Here is a 20384-nt window from a genome sequence, read left to right on the forward strand (position 1 = left end):
GCAAAAAAATATTGCTGTGATTTAAGTCAAAGAGTGTTCTATGTTTTCCTTGAGTAGTTTTACGGTATTTGGTTTTACATTTAGGTCTTTAATCCATTTTGAGTTTATTTTTGTGTGTAGTGTTAGAGAATGTTCTAATTTCATTCTTTTACATGTAGCTGTCCAGTTTTCCTAGCATCACCCATTGAAGAGGGTGTATATCCATTGTATATTCTTGCCTCCTCTGTCATGTCATTAATTGACCATATGTGTTGGGTTTATTTCTGAGCTTTCTATCCTGTCCCATTGATCTATATTTCTGTTTTTGTGTCAGTATCATACTGTTTTGAGGACCATAGCTTTGTAGTATGGTCTAAAGTCAGGGAGCCTGATTCCTGCAGCTCCATTTTTCTTTCTTGAGATTGCTTTGGCTATTCAGGGTCTTTCATGTTTCCATACAAATTAAAAAAATTTTTTTTCTATTTCTGTGAAAAATGCCATTGGTGATTTGTTAGGGATTGCATTAAATCTGTAGATTGCCTTGGGTAGTATAGTCATTTTGACAATATTGATTCTGCCAGTCCAAGAACACAGTACATCTTTCTATCTGTTTGTGTCATCTTTGATTTCTTTCATCAGTGTCTTATAGTTTTTGGAGTACATGTCTTTTGCCTCCTTAGGTAGGCTTATTCCTAGATATTTTATTCTTTTTGATGCAATGGTAAATGGAATCGTTTCCTTAATTTTTCTTTCTTATCTTTCATTGTTAGTGTATAGAAATGTAATAGATTTCTGTGTATTAATTCTGTATCCTGCAACTTTACCAAAATCATTGATGAGCTCTAGTAGTTTTCTGGCAGTATCTTTAGGATTTTCTATATAGAGTAACATGTCATCTGCAAACAGTGACAGTTTTATTCCTTCTTTTCCAACTTGGATTCCTTTTATTTGTTTTTCTTCTCTGATTGCTGTGGCTAGGACTTCCAAAAGTATGTTGAATAAAAGTGGTGAAAGTGGCCATCCTTGTCTGATCTTAGAGGAAATGCTTTCAGCTTTTCACCCTTGAGTATGATGTTAGCTGTGGGTTTGTCAATTATGGCCTTTATTATGTTGAGGTAGGTTCCCTCTATGCCCACTTTCTGGAGAGTTTTTTTTATCATAAATGGCTGTTGAATTTTATCGAAAGCTTTTTCTGCATCTATTAAGATGATCGTATGCTTTTTATTCTTCAGTTTGTTGGTGTGGTGTATCACACTGATGGATTTGCAGATATTGAAAAATCCTTGCATCCCTGGGATAAATCCCCCTTGATCATGGTGTATGATCCTTTTAAAGTATTGATGGATTCGACTTGCTAATGTTTTGTTGAGGATTTTTGCGTTTATGTTTATTAGTGATATTGGCCTGTAATTTTCTTTTTTTGTGGTATCTTTGTCTGGTTTTTTCAAATAGTAGTTTACCTTACAGCTCATTTTTAAAGGCTCCAAACTGTATCTCTTTAGGTATCTACCTGCTAGTTATTTATTTACTAGGCTGCATAGAGCAGTCTCTTAGCAACCATAAACTCATGGAAAAATCCTAACTCTTCTCTGATACCACCTGTTTTTAGGAAGTGACCTTCTTTTAAAAGACTTGGAGTTATACAAGCAAGAAATACCAGAATTTAGTTCTTTTTGAAAATAAATTTAAATAAGTCATATTTATTTAATTTTTAAAAATTTTTATTTAAATTTTTCACAGATTTGTAAAGTGGTTTCTTCCCTATGGCCTTCTACTGAGGCTGCATTGGAGATTATTCTGGCCCACTCCCAGGGCAAATGTCATGACTGTAGGTGTCTTTCTTCCTGGTTTCCTATAGGATTGTGAAGATGTCCAGTCCCAATCTGAACATTGTGACCTTATTGGGCAGTTGTCTGACTTACGGTAGTGCTTACCTCTTTGGGATTCACCATCAAGGTGCTTTAGCAGGAAGCTCAATGGAAACTCTCATTCAGGTAGGTGAAGTCTTCAGTTTTGTTTTGAATATGATGCGGGTGTTGGTTACATTTATCCTTGCTGTGGGCACTTTCAGAGGCAATCCCTGGAACACTGAGTCAGTGAGGTCCACTTTCTGCCCCAGGTCCTCTGTGGACTGAGGCATTACAGATCAGAATGTGTGGAGAACCACAAAGGTTTCTCTTATGCCTCTTGCTTCTGTCCCTTTCCGCCTGTAGGTAAGACTGTCCATGTTGTGCATTGGGACCTCCCTTGTGTTTGGCCCCATTCTGGGAAAGAGCTGGCGACTCTACAAGGTGTTTACCCAGAGGGTTCCAGACAAGAGAGTGGTGAGTAGGCAACAAGTACACAGTGCTTGATCACAGACAGCAGCTCTACTACTGATTAAAAGCTAGAGAAACTTGTGCCAGATTACTGGGTCTGGCCCTTTTATGATGATCTGAAGCTCCTGCTCCTTACTTCAAACCTTGGAGTCACATGGCCGGTGTCAGTGCTATTGGGATATAGGTCTTTAAACAAAGGTTCTGCTTCATATGCACCCCAGGCCCTGGTACTGCTCTGGGGGGGGTGTGAGCTGGCCCATATCTGGCACCAGTTTGAGGGAGAGCAAGATGCCCAGAGAGGCTGTTGCTTGGCACAGGTGTGGGCTGAAAGTGGACAGAGGGAGAGTGATTACAGAGAAGCTATAGCAGATAAGCAGTTATTTCCCTTTTTGGAGCCCAATTCTTTTCCATTTAAGAAGGGCATTCTCTGCACTAAGAAGGATGAGCCTGGAGCAGTGAGCAAGGAAGAGCATACCCATTTCAGCAGACAGAATCAACCCTAGAAGCTATGTGGCAGCCAGACCACCTACATGTGCCTGACATCAGGTGTCATCCTAACCACATTCCCCCATTTTATCAGGTTTCCTGATAGAGCTGCCCACACCTCAAAGCCTGATCATCAAACCCTTTGTCTATGTAAGCCCTGCCCAGACCCAACATATTACTCAGTTGGAGTTTACTTCTCTGGACTGACAAGACTTTTTTTTTAGCAAACATTATTAAATTGTGGTGAATATTTATCAAAAGCTCCACTGTGAGTAACCATACATATGAAAAAGTTTGCCTAAAAGACAGTAAGTTCATTCATCCCTCTAGAACACTAATTCCTTTTTTAAAAAATAGCTTTATTGAGGTATAATTGACATCCAGTGAACTGCACATATTTACTGTTTGATATGTTTTGACATATGTATACACTGTGAAATGTGGGATATAATCTACAAGTTTCCTCATGCACCCTTGTCATCTCCCTCTCCTGTCTAATTCTTACATCCCCTGTCCCTGTCCGCAGGCAACCACTGACCTGCTTTCTGTTACTATAGATTAGTTTGTATTTTCCAGAATTTTATATAAATGTAATTATATAGTATGTATTTTTTTATCTTTCTTTTACTTGGCATAATTATTTTGAGATTCATCTATGTTGTTACTTGCATCAATGGTTCTTTTCTTTTTATTGCTAAGTAATTTTCCAATGTGTAGATGTAACTACAGTTGGTTTATACATTCACCTACTGATGGATGTTTGGGTTTGTTTCCAGTTTAGGGCTATTAAAAATAAAACTGCTATGAATGTTTGTGTACGAGTCTTTGTGTAGACATATGCTTTCATTTCTCTTGTTTAAAAACCTAAACGTAGAATGATTGGATCATATGGTAGGTGTATGTTTACCTTTTAAAGAAATTGCATGACTTTTCCAAAGTGTTTGTACCATTTTACATTCCCACCAACAGTGTATGAGTCCCTTTCCTCCACATCCTTCCCAACATTAGACTCGGTTGGTCGTTTTCACGTTGGTCATTCTAATAGGTAAGTATGGTAGATTCTCATTGTGTTTTAATTTGCATTTCCCTGATGCAGTGTTGAGCATCTTTTTATATGCTTATTTGCCATCCATATACCTTCTTTGGTGAAGTATCTGCTCAGATCTCTCACCTATTTTTTAATTTAGTTGTTTGTTTTCTTATTGTTGAGTTTTGAGGGTTCTTTTTGTATTCCAGATACAGTCCTTTATCAAATAAAGGTTTTCTTCCAGTTTGTGACTTTTCATTCCCTTAAGAATGTCTTTCAAAAAGAAGATGTTTCTAATTCTGATGAAGTCCAATTTACTACTTTGTTCTTTAATGGATCATGTTTTTGGTATCAGATCTAAGAAACTTTTGCCTAACCCAAGGCCCCAAAAGTTTTTCTCCTATGTTTACTTCTAGATGTTTTAAGAATTTTTGTTTCTACATTTAGGTCTATGATTTATTTTGAGTTAATTTTGAAATATGATGTGATCTGTGGATTGAAGTTCATTTTTTATATATGGATATCCAATTGTTCTGGCACCATTGTTGAAAAGAGTGTCCTTTCTTCACTGAATTACCTTTGCACCTTTGTTGAATCTGTTTCATTGATGTCATTGTTTATTTTGACACAAATACCATATTACTGTAGCTTTATGTTAAATCTTTTTTTTTTAATTTATTTTTGGCTGTGTTGGGTCTTCATTGCTGTGCACAGGCTTTCTGTAGTTGTGGAGAGCGGGGGCTACTCTTCATTGTGGTGCGTGGGCTTCTCATTGCAGTGGCTTCTCTTGTTGCAGAGCACGGGCTCTAGGTGCATGGGCTTCAGTAGTTGTGGCACGCGGGCTCAGTAGTTGTGGCGCACGGGCTTAGTTGCTCTGTGGCATGTAGGATCTTCCTAGACCAGGGCTCAAACCTGTGTCCCCTGCATTGGCAGGAGGATTCTTAACCACTGTGCCACCAGGGAAGTCCTATGTTAAATCTTGAGTCAAGGAGTATTAGTTCTTCTCTTTCAGGTTGTTTTGGTTAATCTAGGTCCTTTGAATTTCCATATGAATTTTTTAATCAGTTTGCCAATTTCTGCGAATTTTTTGCTGAGATTTTGATTGAGGTTGTATTGAATCTGTAGATCAAATTGTGGAGAACTGTTTTCTTAACAATGTTGTGTCTTTTAACCCATGAACACAGTATACTTCTTCATATATTTAGGTCTTTTCTAATTTCTCTCAGCAATTTTTTTGTAGTTTTCAGTGGAGGTCTTTCATATCTTTTATCAAATTTATTCCTGAGTATTTTATTTTTTATGCTATTATACATGTTACTGTTTTTTATTTCACTTTCCAATTTTTTGTTGCTAATATATACAAATACAATTGATTTTTGGAAGCTGATCTTGCATGCTGCAATCTTGCAAAACTACTTATTAGTTCTAGTAACTTCTGTGCAGATTCCATCAGATTTTCTATATAGATTCATATCTTCTGTAAAAGAAATTTTCTTTTCAATCTTGTATGATGGCACTGGCTAGAAACACCAGTACAGTGTTCAATAGAAGTGCTGAGAGCAGACATCCTTGAGTTGTTCTTGATCATATGGGGAAAACATCCTATCTTAGTCAAAACTAAGAATGATGTTAGCTGTAGTTTTATCATAGATGCCCTTTATCTAATTGGAGAAGTTCCCTTCTATTCCTATTTTACTGAGTTTCTATAAAGAATTAATGTTGGGTTTTGTCAAATGTGTTTTCTGTATCTGTTAATCGTATGATTTTTCATTTTTAGCTTGCTCATATGGTGAATTACATTAAATGATTTTAGGATCTCAAACCAACCTTGTATTCCTGAAACAAACTCCACTTGGTCATTATGTATTACCCTCTTATATTGTTGGATTCATTTTCATAAAATTTTGTTTATAATCTTCGTGTTCATATTCCTAAGGTATGTTGCTCTGCAGCTTTCTTTTCTTATAAAATCTTTTTCTGGTTTTGTAACAGGGTAATGGCAGCCTTGTAGAATGAATTGGGAAGTATTCCCTCCAATTCAATTTCTGGAAGAGTTTGTGTATAATTATATAATTGGCATTTACTTATGGCATAAGTATTTCATTTACAATAGTGTGCTTCCAGTTCCCTACTCTCCAATCTTTGTGTTGTTTTTACTTCTACATATGTTACAAGCCCCACACAATTGTTACTAATTTTTGTTTAAACAATCAGTTATGTTTTAAAGATATTTAAATAGTAAATATCAATCATATATTTTTCTATGAAGTTAACATTTCCAGAGCTCTTAATTTCCTCGTATAGATCCGTATATTCATCTGGTATTATTTTCCTTTTACTTCAAGGATATCTAACATTCTCATGCAAGTGTGCTAATGTTGAATTCTTTTGGCTTTTGTTTATCTGAAAAAGTCCTTATTTCACCTTTATTTTTGAAAGATATTTTTTCTGGATATAAGATTCTAGGTTCATATTTTATTTTCTTTAGTTGAAGATTTCCCTCTACTGTTTTCTCACTTGTCCTTGTATCTCATAAGAAATCTGATGTCTTCCTTATCTTTGTTCCTCTATACATGCTTTGTCATTTTTTGCTGGTTGATTTGAAGATTTTCTCCTTATCACTGGTTTGGAGCATTTTGGTTCAGCAACTGATTTGTTTTTATCTTACAAACACCATGAATCATGTAACTAGTTGTGCTTCCTTCTTTTCATTGGTTGTCAAAAATGCAGACCCATGTTTCTGCCCCAATTCTTGAATGGTATGTGCTCTCCTCACCTGAGCATTCATCATAATTCTCCTTATTGTCTTTCCTTAACATTTTTCATCCTGTTGCTGCATACATTTTTTAAATTTTATTTTTGTAACCACAAAAATAACACATTCTCTTTGTATTAAGTCAAATGCTTCACATATGTTTAAAGAAAATGCTATTAATGTCTCCTCCACCACCATCGTCTCTCAGTCTGACCCTCCAGGTTAATGGTTGTTAATAGTTTTAGGCAAAAATTTCCACATCTCTCTGTGTGCTATATAAACATATAGAAATAATAGTGTATTTATTTTATAACATCCCTTGAATCCTTTGTGGGAAAAGGCAGGATGTGGAAAGGACAAACAAATGAAAATGTTTAATGGTGCTAATGATGATATGCACATAGAAATCACTGCATGTGTTTGGTGTCTGTTTCATCTTTGATGGCTGGATTTGAAACCCCTTTGGAAAGTTAACCCTGGAGCCTTTATCTCAGAGCACATAGGACACTCTAGCCCCTGTGTTGTATAGCCAGTGAGCAAACGAAAGTTATGACCTTGACTCTTTTGCAGATAATCAAAGACCTGCAGCTCCTGGGGTTGGTGGCAGCCCTGGTGATAGCAGATGTGATCCTGCTCATGACGTGGGTGCTGACTGATCCCATCCAGTGCCTCCAGATTCTCAGTGTCAGTATGACGGTGAGGGGCCCAATCCCTGGAGAATCTAGTTCCTGAACTGGAGGGACTGGCTTCTGTGGGTACAGGGGGGTCATTCTCCCAGTAGCATTCACTGTGTGGACATCCTCCCAACGAGAAGATAAATGACCCAAAGAGGCTGGCGAGTCAGGAGCTGTGGCCACCATGAACACCTGCCCCTTGTCTGCAGGGTCTGCTCCACTCCCACTGCTCCTCCCGCCCCAAGTGTTTTCCAGCAGCAACCACTGAGAGGTCAGCAAACAGTGATCTTCCTGGCAGTTATCTCTGCTTCCACCTTATCAGTAATGAGAGTTTTCAGCTACAGAGAGCTTCTTTACCCTAATTGTTGAAAGGTAAAGGTAGTATTTTGAGGTGTTCTTTGGAGTCAGTCAACCCCAATTCAAATCCCAACTCTACCACTTACCAGCCTTGGGAAAGTTATTTAACCTGTCTAAGTCTCTATTTCCTCATAGGTAAAATGGAGATAATAATACTACCTATTTCATAGGGCTGTGGTGAAGATTAAGGGAAACAGTGCAGGTAAAGGACTCAACTGTGCCCAGTATATAGTGTTCAATTAATAGGAAGCATTATATCTCCAGCCTAACAAAGGAGCTGAGGAATACAACGGAATCTTGACAGTGCAGATTCAATATTGAAGGTTTCAACTGTTAACAAATAGCAGAAAGGATGTGAAATAATTTGTAATTTTGCTGATGCACTAATTTGAATCACTGTGGTAGCAAAGCACATAACAAGGGTAAGCCCTGCTGGCACCAAGAGTCCACATGTCAGCCAACTCTGTCGTCTTTTCCTCCAACTCATGGTTACTCTCATTTAGATTCTAATGGAGTCACCTAAATGTTATAGTTTTTACATATTAAGGGAGAAATTATATGCTACAGAGGATTTCACAATCTAGAATGTTTACAAAGATCTGCTGTGTATGTGTGTTCCTGGTAACTGTGGGTGCCCTCAGTCCTGACTCTGTGTCCCTTCTAGGTGACAGGGAGAGACGTGTCCTGTTCTCTGACTAGCACACACTTCTGTGCTTCCCGGTACTCTGATGTCTGGATTGCTCTCGTTTTGGGATGCAAGGTTGGTAACTTCATCTCCTGGGGATACTATCTCTCTGTTACCAGCAAAATGGATATAAAGAGGAATTATAGGAATTAATGAGGTGATTTCTTCAAAGAGTATTGAAATCAGAAGAGACCTCTATTTTTTTTTTTTTTTTTTTTTTTTTTTTATTTATTTATTTTTTTTTTTTGCATTACGTGGGCTTCTCACTGCTGTGGCCTCTCCCGTTGCGGAGCACAGGCTCTGGACATGCAGGCCCAGCAGCCATGGCTCACGGGCCTAGCCGCTCTGCGGCATGTGGGATCTTCCCAGACCGGGGCACGAACCCGTGTCCCCTGCATCGGCAGGCGGACTCTCAACCACTGCGCCACCAGGGAAGCCCGAAGAGACCTCTATTGATGCATACATCTCAAAGCCATGACCCTTATTATTTCTGTACTCTATTTGTTTTGAGGGTCACGTTTCCAAATCTTTGGACTCCCTCATTGAGTCCTCCCCCAAATCATGTGGAATTCACCCACTCTTTCTCCCATTTCTTGGTCTGGTTTTTTCATTGATTTGTCAATACCAGTTTTCTCCCCAACTACCTGCAAGGGGAATTATAAGGAGACATTCTAGCCAGCTTAACCTATTCTCTTAAGTGCCCTTATTACTCCTCTTGGGTCTTTCTTCAAGATTTCTGTCAAGGTAACCTGCTGCCTTCCACTTGCCTAACTTTCTTGCTCTGATTGGAAGCATGGCTGGCCCTAAGACAAATGGCAGCATCCATGGTGTCCTTTGAGTGGTTCCAGCTGCCTCAAAGTGTCTCCCATACTGCCCTGAATCTCCCATCATTCGACTCATTTATCTCTGTTAGATGGCAAAAGGAGGATATTACTTCCAGAGGGTACAGGATACTATACAGGGCACTAAAGGAGAACCAACTATCCTGGTAGCTGGTTTTCAGCTTGGAGGGACAGAGAATCTGGCTTGGGGAGGGGTGGGGGAGTGGCATAGGGCAGGTCTGTTTCAATGAACAGGCGAGCCCTGCATGGCAGGAGGCTGCCTGTTGAGTATTAGGAGAGAGGGCCCTGGTTGATTGATTGCTGGCAGAGGAAAAGGAGGTCTTGTAGAAATAGATGGCCTCTAAAGGTAAACTTTACTCACTTCACCACTAGGAAAGTGTTCAAGTGGTTGCTTCTGAGAAATAGGCCTGAGGATGGGCAGGGCTGGGACAGGGAAATGTTGCTTTTTAACCATGTGCATGTATTACTTTGATAGAAATAGTTTTAAGAGAAATTGGTAGGAAGCAAATAGCTTTTGATCTCTAGTTTCTTACTAGTGGTTAAGAAAATGAGTTTCAAAATAGGACAGAACAGGGTTTGAACAATGACTCAGCCCCTTCCTAGCTGACCCTGAACCTCATTTGACCTCCCTGAGCTTCGATTCCCTCATACATGAAATGGGGATGATGATAACATCCTCTCAGAAAGGTTCTGAGTTTTGAAAGGATTAATGCAAGTTGAGTTTTCATTCACTCCTGGCCCATAGTAAGAGCTAAATATATGTTAGATGCTTTTATTATTAATCTTCCACTGCCCACCCCTGCCCCCAGACAGTTCTGAAAGCACAGTGCCTTTCCCATTCTTCGAGCTCCTGTAGAAGAGCACGTCCTTCCCGGCACAGAAACTCAGCACTTCCCCCATAGCAACTCCCTCTGCAAGTCAACTTGATTTATTTTCTCCATTGCCTTTTATATAATCCCATTTCCATTTGATTTCACTGCAATATCTTTCTATAGGACAAAGAAAGAAAAAGGGGAAAGAGTGCTGAGCATCAGGAAGGTGACTGAGCCAGGCCCCCATGGGCTCCCTGTTCGACGGGCAGCTCCTGAGGAGGACCCCAAATCTGCACATTAAGTCCCCGGACCGCCACCCCACGCTTCTTAGCAGTGAGGGCGAATGACACACAAATATCAGATGTGACTCACTCAGACACGAATCATGCATGTATAGATGCTTTATTCATACCTGATTTCCTTTTGGAAAGAATTTTAATGGAATTAAAGCATTTTAATAGAATCAGATTTGAACATTTCAGAATCATAGAATTAATTTTATTCACCTTTGATTAAATTACTCATGATCTAACTCTGCCAAATGCTACCTGATGGCGTCAGTTATCCAAAAGTCAGGCCCCACTGGCCTGCTGACTTGTATGTCCTCTAACCATTGAAGATCTCAGGGCAGCCACATTTGGCCCCCTTTGGGACACTGAGCATTCGGGGCACCCAGACGACATCTCTGCTGTGCTTACTCCTTCACTGTAGGCACAGCCAGTCCTCCAAACAGTTGTCTTAAGGGCCATCCCTGCAGATGGAGTTGGTCAGATCGTGTGATTTCAGGGTCACTGGCAGGTACCCTGCTGATACCTGACCTTACTTTTATTATTAGTTCTCCCTCTGAGTCCCTGTAGTTCCCACCCCACCTCATCCCCCGTGGCAGCTTCATATTGTGTCATAAAACATCGATATTTGTGTGCTTGCCTTAAATCTTCCAACCAGATTGAGCTTCTTAAAAGCCAGAACCATGACTTCCACTTGGCAACACTGCTTCCTGCCCTACACCTACCCCAGCACAGAGCTTTGCCCCGAATCAAGCGAACATACATTGAATCTATATATTATGTATTATTGATTAAAGCTTTGATTTCTGTTTAAATGTAGCTCCTTCTAGGAGAGGCAGCACTTTAAGAAGCTGTGAGCCATTTTCTGTGTAGTACAAATGAGAAATCTGAGAGCGGGTTTACATTCATGACAAAGAGGAAAGAATAGGGCCCTGGGTTCTGGGGGGCGGGGCAGGGAATGTCACAAAGAGGGTGAAGGGTATAGATGAGGCCTTTGCTGCCTGTGCCTGTCCCACGGTCCTGTCCAGGTCCCGGCCTGCCTTTGTTCTCTTCTTTTTTCACTCTTCGTCTCCCATAAACACCCACTGGCACAGAGCTGCTGCTAGCCTATAGAGATCCTTTGTGTGAATTAGAAAAAGGCATCCCTTCTCGGCAGATGCAGTCTTGCAGGTGCAGGGCTTGGCAAGCAGATGGTGCCTTTGGGAACATTAGAAAAAAGAGCCCCTTCCTCCAGTGCTTCCCCTGCCGTGGCACATGGCTTGACAAGGGGACCACAGGGCTATTTCAGCTTCTGCATGCCCCTCAGCTCCATGCAGTACAGAAGCACACAGTGGATGCGGAAGCCCTCACCACCAGCAGCATGGTGCGCCCCTTGCCCTCCCAGTGCCTGGCAGTCCTTTCTGTAGGGCTCCTACCTGCATGTATCATCCTATCCTTTGCCTCATCCTGGCAGAGTCCTCTCTGATGGCTGACTTGCTGACCTCTGATAAAGTAATTCTCAGAGGAGAGGAAAATGAAATTTATTACGCATACATGAGGTGTAAGGGGACCACCCTAAGGGTAGTCCCAAGTGCTATCTTAGTAAATCCTCCTCATAGCAACCCTTTAAGGTAGGTATTATTAACCCTATTTTACAGGTGAGGAAATTGGTCCCAACCCTACTGCTCTTTGACCCCAAGCCTGATATTTCACTTCTCTGAGCCTCTGGTTCTTCTCCTCTTTGTCTCCAGGGCCTGCTGCTGCTCTATGGGGCCTACCTGGCTGGCTTGACTGACCATGTCAGCTCTCCTCCTGTGAATCAGTCTTTAACCATCATGGTTGGGGTCAACCTCGTGGTGCTGGCTGCTGGGCTTCTTTTTGTGGTCACCAGATACTTGCATTCCTGGCCCAACCTGGTCTTTGGACTCACGTCTGGAGGTATCTTTGTTTGCACAACCACAATCAACTGCTTCATCTTCATTCCCCAGGTATGCTCTAGGGAGAACTTGGAGGGCCAATCCACCCCATCATTCCAGAGACTTTGCTGGGCATGATAAATTGTTCACTTTGTTTCCTACTGAGACTTTTGGGTGCCATTGATTAGAGAGTCAGAGGAAGGTGGGGTTCCTAGTGAGCTGGCTCCCTCTGTTCTTCCCTCCTCGCTGTCCTGAAGGAGCCATTCTGCCCCCGGTCGGCAAGGCGGGCTGACCAGAGTAGCCAAGTAGTGGCACCGCTTCTGCCCAGGTGGCTGCCTCACAGACCTGCTTTCTACCCACCCTCCAGTCCGCTGCATGCATCCCCAGTTCCCCCTTCATCCTGATAATATCATTTCTTGTACTAGCCTGGCAGTGAGGAACCTTTCCTTCTTTCCTGTTTGCAATTGCACATTCAGAGAAAAGTGCATTTGGGTCTTTATGAAATTTAAAATGCCTTTTCTTTCTTTTTAATAGAAAGAGGAAAATATATAGAACATTCCTTTTCTTTTTACAATAAGGAAAAAGCAAAAACTAAATTTAAAATGTATTTCTTAACCATAATTCAAAAAGAGTCATGTACCACAATGTTCATTGCAGCGCTATCTACAGTAGCCAGGACATGGAAGCAACCTAAGTGTCCATTGACAAATGAATGGATAAAGAAAATGTGGCACATATATACAATGGGATAGTACTCAGCCATAAAAAGAAACGAAATTGAGTTATTTGTAGTGAGGTGGATAGAGTCTTTCATACAGAGTGAAGTAAGTCAGAAAGAGAAAAACAAATACCGTATGCTAACACATATATATGAAATCTAAAAAAAAAAAGGTTCTGAAGAACCTAGAGGCAGGACAGGAATAAAGACACCGATGACGTAGAGAATGGACTTGAGGATACGGGAAGGGGGAAGGGTAAGCTGAGATGAAGTGAGAGTGGCATGGACATACATACACTACCAAACGTAAAATAGATAGCTAGTGGGAAGGAGTTGCATAGCACAGGGAGATCAGCTCTGTGCTTTGTGACCACCTAGAGGGGTGGGATAGGAAGGGTGGGAGGGAGACTCAAGAAGGAGGGGATGTGGGGATATATGTATACGTATAGCTGGTTCACTTTGTTATAAAGCAGAAACTAACACAACAATGTAAAGCAATTATACTCCAATAAATATGTTAAAAAATAAAATAAAATAAAATGTATTTCTTATTATGAGGATTAAGAAAAAAATCAAACAAGGGAGGAAGATAGAAGGCGAAATATCCAGACAGCAAACAGAAAGAAAGGGAGTTAGAGAGAAAGGTGAAGGAATCCATAAGCTCTGAAAGGAAAGTGATGTTAAATTATTCACGTTATGCCCCAGGGTACCACTGAGCCACATACATCCAAGTTAATGAGCTTGGCATTAAGCACTTGTTTTGTGTCCCTTCTAGTTCTCTTTTTCTTCCTCCCGAGGCTTCCGTCATCCCACGACACCCTCACTACCCTATCCTTATTCCCAGTGCAGTTACCAGTTGACCATGTATGACTTCTCCATGAGGGAGCTAACCGGTAATTAAAGTGTTGCCTGATGGAGGGTGGCAGTGTATTTATAAAAGTGAAGAGTGCACTTTGGGGCACGATAGTATGACACAGGCAGAGGCCCTTTACTCTTTTTCCCTTTCATAAATTCCCATTAAAATACTCAAGAGGGGGCTTCCCTGGTGGCGCAGTGGTTGAGAGTCCGCCTGCTGATGCAGGGGACACGGGTTTGTGCCCCGGTCTGGGAAGATCCCACATGCTGTGGAGCGGCTGGGCCCATGGGCCATGGGCGCTGAGCCTGCGCGTCCGGAGCCTGTGTGCCGCAATGGGAGAGGCCACAACAGTGAGAGGCCCGCGTACTGCAAAAAAAAAAAAAAAAAAAAATACTCAAGAGGATGAACAAATATGGAAAAATCTGTAGCAGCAGCACTAAAAATCAAGGATGGGCATTGCCTCTGGGCCAGAAACTAGAGGAATTTTTGCTGAATCTTAATGTTATAAGAACTGTATGGAAGGAAGCCTTTGAGAGCTGAGTCTTATTTGTCTGGGATGTAGCAGAAAAGGGCTATGAAATGCCAGGGCTGTTCTTCCCTGGAAGATGGGTAAAAGAGAGTGGAGAGGAGACTTTTGGGAAGCCCACTCCTTAGGCCCTGGGGCCAACATTGTTGATTGGTAACCCATCCACCCATTGCCAAACCCTTTGTTTCTTGATTCATCTCTACTATATAGTCTGAAAGAGCTAAACACTTGCTTTGCCAGCCTCCCTTATAGCTAGGTGTACCCATGTAACACAGTTTTGAACACCAAAGGTTTTCTGGGAGGCTTCTGAGAAAGCTTTTGCTTTCCTAAAAAAAGCTATGGGGGTGGCTGGCATTGCCTCTTCTACTTTCTTCCTACCTTGAATGTTTTTGATGCTTAAAGTTATGGCAGCCATCTTGTGATGCTGAGGGAAAAGCCAAGAGAATGTATTTACTATGTACCAGGAAACAATAGCTTTTCCCGCATAAGACTATAAATTCAGGGGGAAAGGATCTATGAGGAGATTCTGCAGTTCACAATAAAAGGACCACAAATTCCTCTGAAATAAAATAGAAGGTTTTTAGAAGGTATCTGATTAGTCTTATCAATAGGATTCAAAGGTTATTGCCCCTCTTTGACTAAAGCAAACCATTATGAAAACGACATAATCTTAGATCATGAAATATTGAATAAGGATGAAAAAGATTGTGTTAAATTTAAAACGCCAATAGAAGCATTGAATAGGCAGCTGTACATGACACAATACTGAATTAGTGGGTTAATTTAAGGAAACAGAAAAAAAGGACCCAGGAAAAAAATGAGAGACTAGAAAATATGGAGAGCAGGTCTAGGGATATGATTTAAAGCTAATAGGAGTCTCTGAAAGAGAACAAGATAATTTAGAGCAGAAGTAATCACCAAGGAACTATTAGAAGAAAGCTTTCCTGATCTAACACAAGACCTCCATCTGAAAATCGAGTGAATCAGTAAACTCCCTAATGTGGCCCTACTTAGGTTTCCTCTCTCCACACTCGCCTCTGTCCCTCTTGTATCCTAAGCCTCAGACACAAGATTTCCACTTTCCTCCATGTTTAAATCCTCAGGACCTGGGACCATAGTGATATTTAGGTGCACTTCCATCTTATACACAGACATAAAAATGCAAGATGAAGTTCATCTTGGAATCTGTCTTCCGGGTTTGAACTAAGAACAGGCACTTGGTTTGTTGAAGTGGGAGTGGAAATGGAATTATTGGGGCTGGGGTACCGGAACTGGGCAGATGGACTGTGTTGGCCTTTCTCTTTCCTTCTCTCTATCTCAGTCCTCCTAGCTGTCTTGAGCTTCCTTTCTCATACTGTATCTTTTCTATTTTCTCTCTCATGCTTTTCCTCCTCTTGAACTGACCATGATCTGAAACAAAAAAATATATTTTATAGTCAGTTGTATTTTAGGTGTAGGAGGTAAATTGTTTTTCAAAATATAAAAGTAGGGCCTCCCTGGTGGTGCAGTGGTTGAGAGTCCGCCTGCCGATGCAGGGGATACGGGTTCATGCCCCGGTCTGGGAGGATCCCATATGCCGCGGAGCGGCTGGGCCCGTGAGCCATGGCCGCTGGGCCTGCGCGTCCGGAGCCTGTGCTCCGCAACGGGAGAGGCCACAACAGTGAGAGGCCCGCATACCGCAAAAAAAAAAAAAAAAAAAAAAAAAAAATATATATATATATATATATATATATATATATATATATATATATATATATATATATATATATATAAAAGTAACTGAGGTTTTTCAGGTTTTCTGTGTGCCCTTGAATTGATTTTCCCCTCTGACTCTGTGGCCTTTGGTTGAAGATTCTCCCTGTGAGACCAGAGACTGGATATTCCCAGGACAGTAGGACAGCTGAGCAAATTTGGAGAAGTGTGTGAGGGGAGCCACAAGGAGGGGGAAGGGAGCAGGGAGGCAGGCTTTCTTCTTGCTACTGAGCCTTCAGACTGGACTGTGATGGGAGGGATTTATGAAAGCAAAGGCACAGACACCTCAAGGGCAGGTAGGCGGTGCCAGAAAGCTGGGTGAAATGGATGATGTGACTGAAGAGCTAAGTGGACTAAGTAGCATTCTCCACAGGCCCTCAGGAAATGCCTAAGTGTTTACGCCAAACGCTGAGGTCATCACCAGTAGTGAGCCAGCCTCTGCTTTTGTGACTTAGATGTGACCCATCCTCCCACACACCCCCTCCCCTCCCTCCACCTCTGAGAGGCAGGTGGGTCCTGAGGTAGGACATTCCTTTATCCTCTAAACCCACAAAGTGTTTCATCTGCTCCTCCAGGAAGGTACTCACGACTTTCTACTCTGCCTTATAGTCCTCTGTAAATGTCTCAGCACCCTTACCAGACAGATGAGCTTTTTAAAGGAAAGCTTCCTTCATTTGTCTGTGTATCTGTCCATCCAAATATTAACTGTTGGGTACAGGCAGTTAAACACAGCCTCACTCTAGGTCTAGTTGGGAACTGACGTGAAAGGATTTATAACCCTTGTGTTAAGTGTTTGAGGATGTTACACGATGTCAAGGAAGGGGTACCCCAGCCTGTCTGGGAACTTGGTGACACCGATACTGAGAACCAGTATCTCCTGAAAAACGTTCCCTAGGACCCACACAGTTGACAATCTCTCTCATCAGCTGTGTTGAGGACGTGCAGTGTGGCACAGTGCCCTCGCTACAGCTGTGACTCTGCTGCTAAGTAGCCATGTGGACCTAGACAAATCATCTTCCTTCTGAGTCTTTCCTCATTTGTCAAGGAAAAAAGACAGATTGCAGACCTGATGTTCTATTATTTTTATTGATTTTTATTGACATTTGTGGTTTTCTGTTTCTCTGAGCCTTGATCACTGACTTAGGTTAGAAGTCCTCTAGAAGGAACAAACGTATGGACACCAAGCAAGGAAGGCAGGGGTGGGGGTGGGATGAACTGGGAGATTGGGATTGACATGTATACACTAATTTGTATAAAATAGATAACTAATCATAGGACCCTGCTGTATAAAAAAATAAATTAAATTAAATTTTTAAAAAAAGTCCTCTAGAAGGAACTGGGTTTTCAATAGCAGTAAGCACACCATGGCTCAACACATGAGAATAATTAAGAACAGCTGCATACAACTAAAACCAGCTTCATTTGAAATACAGTGTTTAGATTGCTTAACCCTGTTATAGCTCCTAAACTCTGGCTTGAGAATGTGGCTCTAGAAGTCCACCTCAGTTCTGGTTTTCTTTGACTAGTCCAGCAGTGGGTTGGTAGATGGGTCCAACCGATTGTTCTGTTTCATCAACCTGTCATCCTCTTCCTTTGGCATTTTTAAAATGATATAACCTTTACATTCTCTAAACCTTCTGTCATTGCTGTCTGTGAACTTTCCAGAGTAAAGTACATTTTGAGGAGAGAATATGCATTTATCTATGATACTGTCATTCCTTGGTGTTTTTGAGAAAGAGTGAGAGAATGTGTTTTTGGGTGTGTAATTAAATAAATAACATGTGTTCTTTTATCCAACAGCTGAAGCAATGGAAGGCATTTGAAGAGGAAAACCAAACAATCAGACGCATGGCCAAATATTTCAGCACTCCCAGCAAAAGCTTGCACACCCAGTATGGTGAGGAACAGAGTTGCCACGTTAGAGGAGAGAAAAACTCCATGGAGAGACTCCTCACAGAAGTAAGCGAGACCCTGCCTGCTGGATTCTCTATAAAGAACTCGAGTCATGCATTGGTGGGCCCCGTATGCCTCATTGCTAACATTCTTTCTCCTCCTCCCATTTCCCCAATTCCTAGCCATTCTGGTCTCCCTTAGCAGCAAGCAAAACCTCAATGTTTCCCCAGTGCCCCTCCCATTGCTGACCCTCACTCACTTCATCCATTCATTGGACACATGTGTGCCAGGCATTGTGCTAAGTGCTGCTGAGCAAAACAGAGTCCCTACCTTCATGGAGCTCACAGTGTAGTGGAGGAAATAGATACTGATCAAGTAGCCATATAGTTATAAGTGGTGATAAGAATTATGAAAGGAAAAATCAGAGTGGGAAGAAAGAGTGGTGAGGACAAGGGAACCTAAGTTAGAGTGGTCGGAAAAGACTCTCTGAGCTGAGAGCTGAAGGTTAACTACAAATTAGCCAGGCAAAGAGTGCAGGGAAAAGCATTCCAAGTGCGGGGAACAGCACTGTAAAGGCCCTGAGGAGTAGTGGATGCTAGCTTCTGCTGTGTGATACATCCTTTCTTTACATAGAGTAGTGCCCTTGTTTCCAAGATCCTATGGGGCTCCTTACTGTCTTTTCCAGGTGCTAACTAGAAATCTCAATCATCCTACCAACCCAGAAAATTAAGAGGTGTCTAAAGATGGGGAGGGAGGATGAATAGAGCCTCTGAATATCACAGTAGCGCCAAGGCAGAGACAAGGGAGCCCCCAGTCCTCTTTCTTCCGTTCTGCAGCCAGATTTGGCACCTCTCCCAGAACTGGGCAGAGCGACGTGGGCTTGAAGAAAGCACATGGGAAAGCTTGAGGCTGCACTGCCTCAGAGAGGAGGCATGGGGCCCAGAGGAATTAGCCAGTTTTTTCACACTAACTAAATTATATTCCATATTTTTGTTTTAGTAGAGAACATACCTGAGTAGGTGCTATATGGGAAATTATGCTTTTTCGTATTGGACTGACACTGGGTACCAATAGTCCCTATGCGAAAGGATGGTGTGATGGGGACCTAAGGAACGTGACCAATGAAGGGATTCAGCTCCCCAGGCACCCTCAGTCCCTCGCACCATTCCCTTGGTTCTGGACCTTTTTTATCCATCAGAGTAATACTTGTCCATTTCTTTACTATTTATCAAGCATTCAGGACCTTTTTTCGGAGCCAGATTTCTTCCCACCTGGCAAGGGAGTAGCATTGCCATTGATACTCTCTGAAGTCTTCAAAGAAACATTTTTTTTTCAGCTGAACAGAAGGCCAGAAACTTGGCGAGAACACCCAGGATGGTTTTCATTCACAATCAGCTAATGTTGGAACAGCCAAGTGGCCTGACTCTTTAGCCTTATGGTAATTTGTGACGTTCTTTTTGTACTCCTGCCATGCTACCCTGTTTCCCATGCAGTGACTGAATCCGCTCTACCAAAAAGATGCCTTGAGTCTGCAGAGGCAGGGCCCTAATAGGGAGCAGATGCTTAGGTAGTAAAATGCCGGACTCCTGTTCCCCGACACCCCACACCTGGAACACCTTTCCCAGAGCAGGCCTGAGAACCAAGCAGCCCATCCCAGAGCCCTGCGGCAGGCCTAGAGAGTTTCCGGTATCTGAATCCCCAGCTCCAGCACTGCCCAGTGGATGAACACAAGAATCTCTCCTGCCTCCGTTACCCCAGCTTCTCGGCTGCATTTCCCTCCTCTGCAGCCCCTCTGCTGCCCCCGTGTCCTCCTCCTCCTTTCGCACCATCTGGGCAGTCCATCTTCTCATTCTTGCCTCCCTTTCCCCATGGCAATGGTCCCCAAAGGCTGTTTGGGGCAGCATCCATCCCTGACATCCCAGGCTGTGTGGAGGCCAGCAGGTAGAACCTTCCCAGAGCTTGAAGAACCTCCCTTCTACGCTCTGCATCAGAGGAAACTCACCTTTACTTTTCTTCCTTGAAACACAGAAAGAAGGGGAGCTTCCATTTCTCCCTGTGGCCTGCACCTTATGAAACATGCCTGTGGATGTTTTGCTTCCCTGGGTGTGCCAAAAGTGATCATGAATAAGCTCGTTTCAATGCAGCTGCCATGGTCAGTCAGATTTTGGTCTCACAGTGGCAAACCACGCTTCTGATTAGTATGCAGCCATGGTGAAAACAGAGTCCCACTTCCTTTTTTGTAAGAAGGGAGATTTACTGATTAGGCTGATGTTTCTAAATCTGTCACCAGCCAGCTTCAGATGTTTGGTTTGCTAGAGAAGAGTATTATTCCCAACTCAAGGTTTATGCTGTTTTCCTATACTCTAAGGAATTTGTGGATAAGGCACAAAAAGGCAGCGCTCGGAGTTCACTTGCTGGGGTAGCTGTCATCAGCTGATGGCTCCCTCCCAACTCTGTGAGGCAATAGGGCCTCCTGAAGCCAGCATGAGAATGTGCCGGGTGGGCTTCACGAGGAAGGGCTG

General features: G+C 42.2%; 1 protein-coding gene across 2 annotated transcripts in view; it reads left to right on the forward strand.

The window, feature by feature from the left end:
- The window catches only part of GPR156 (G protein-coupled receptor 156), a gene marked incomplete at both ends in the record, with an annotated part of 64737 nt that overhangs the window by 40864 nt on the left and 3489 nt on the right, over positions 1 to 20384 (forward strand). The window contains 6 exons of one of the 2 annotated variants that reach the window (XM_079705579.1): positions 1838 to 1973; positions 2193 to 2303; positions 7136 to 7261; positions 8261 to 8356; positions 11953 to 12189; positions 17770 to 17928. In XM_079705579.1, coding sequence (XP_079561705.1) covers positions 1838 to 1973; positions 2193 to 2303; positions 7136 to 7261; positions 8261 to 8356; positions 11953 to 12189; positions 17770 to 17928 — 865 coding nt within the window. The remainder of the gene's footprint in view (positions 1 to 1837; positions 1974 to 2192; positions 2304 to 7135; positions 7262 to 8260; positions 8357 to 11952; positions 12190 to 17769; positions 17929 to 20384) is intronic. The other variant, XM_079705580.1, reaches the window with a different exon arrangement.

This window comes from Hyperoodon ampullatus (assembly GCF_949752795.1).
Source record: "Hyperoodon ampullatus genome assembly, chromosome: 5".
NCBI lineage: Eukaryota > Metazoa > Chordata > Mammalia > Artiodactyla > Ziphiidae > Hyperoodon > Hyperoodon ampullatus.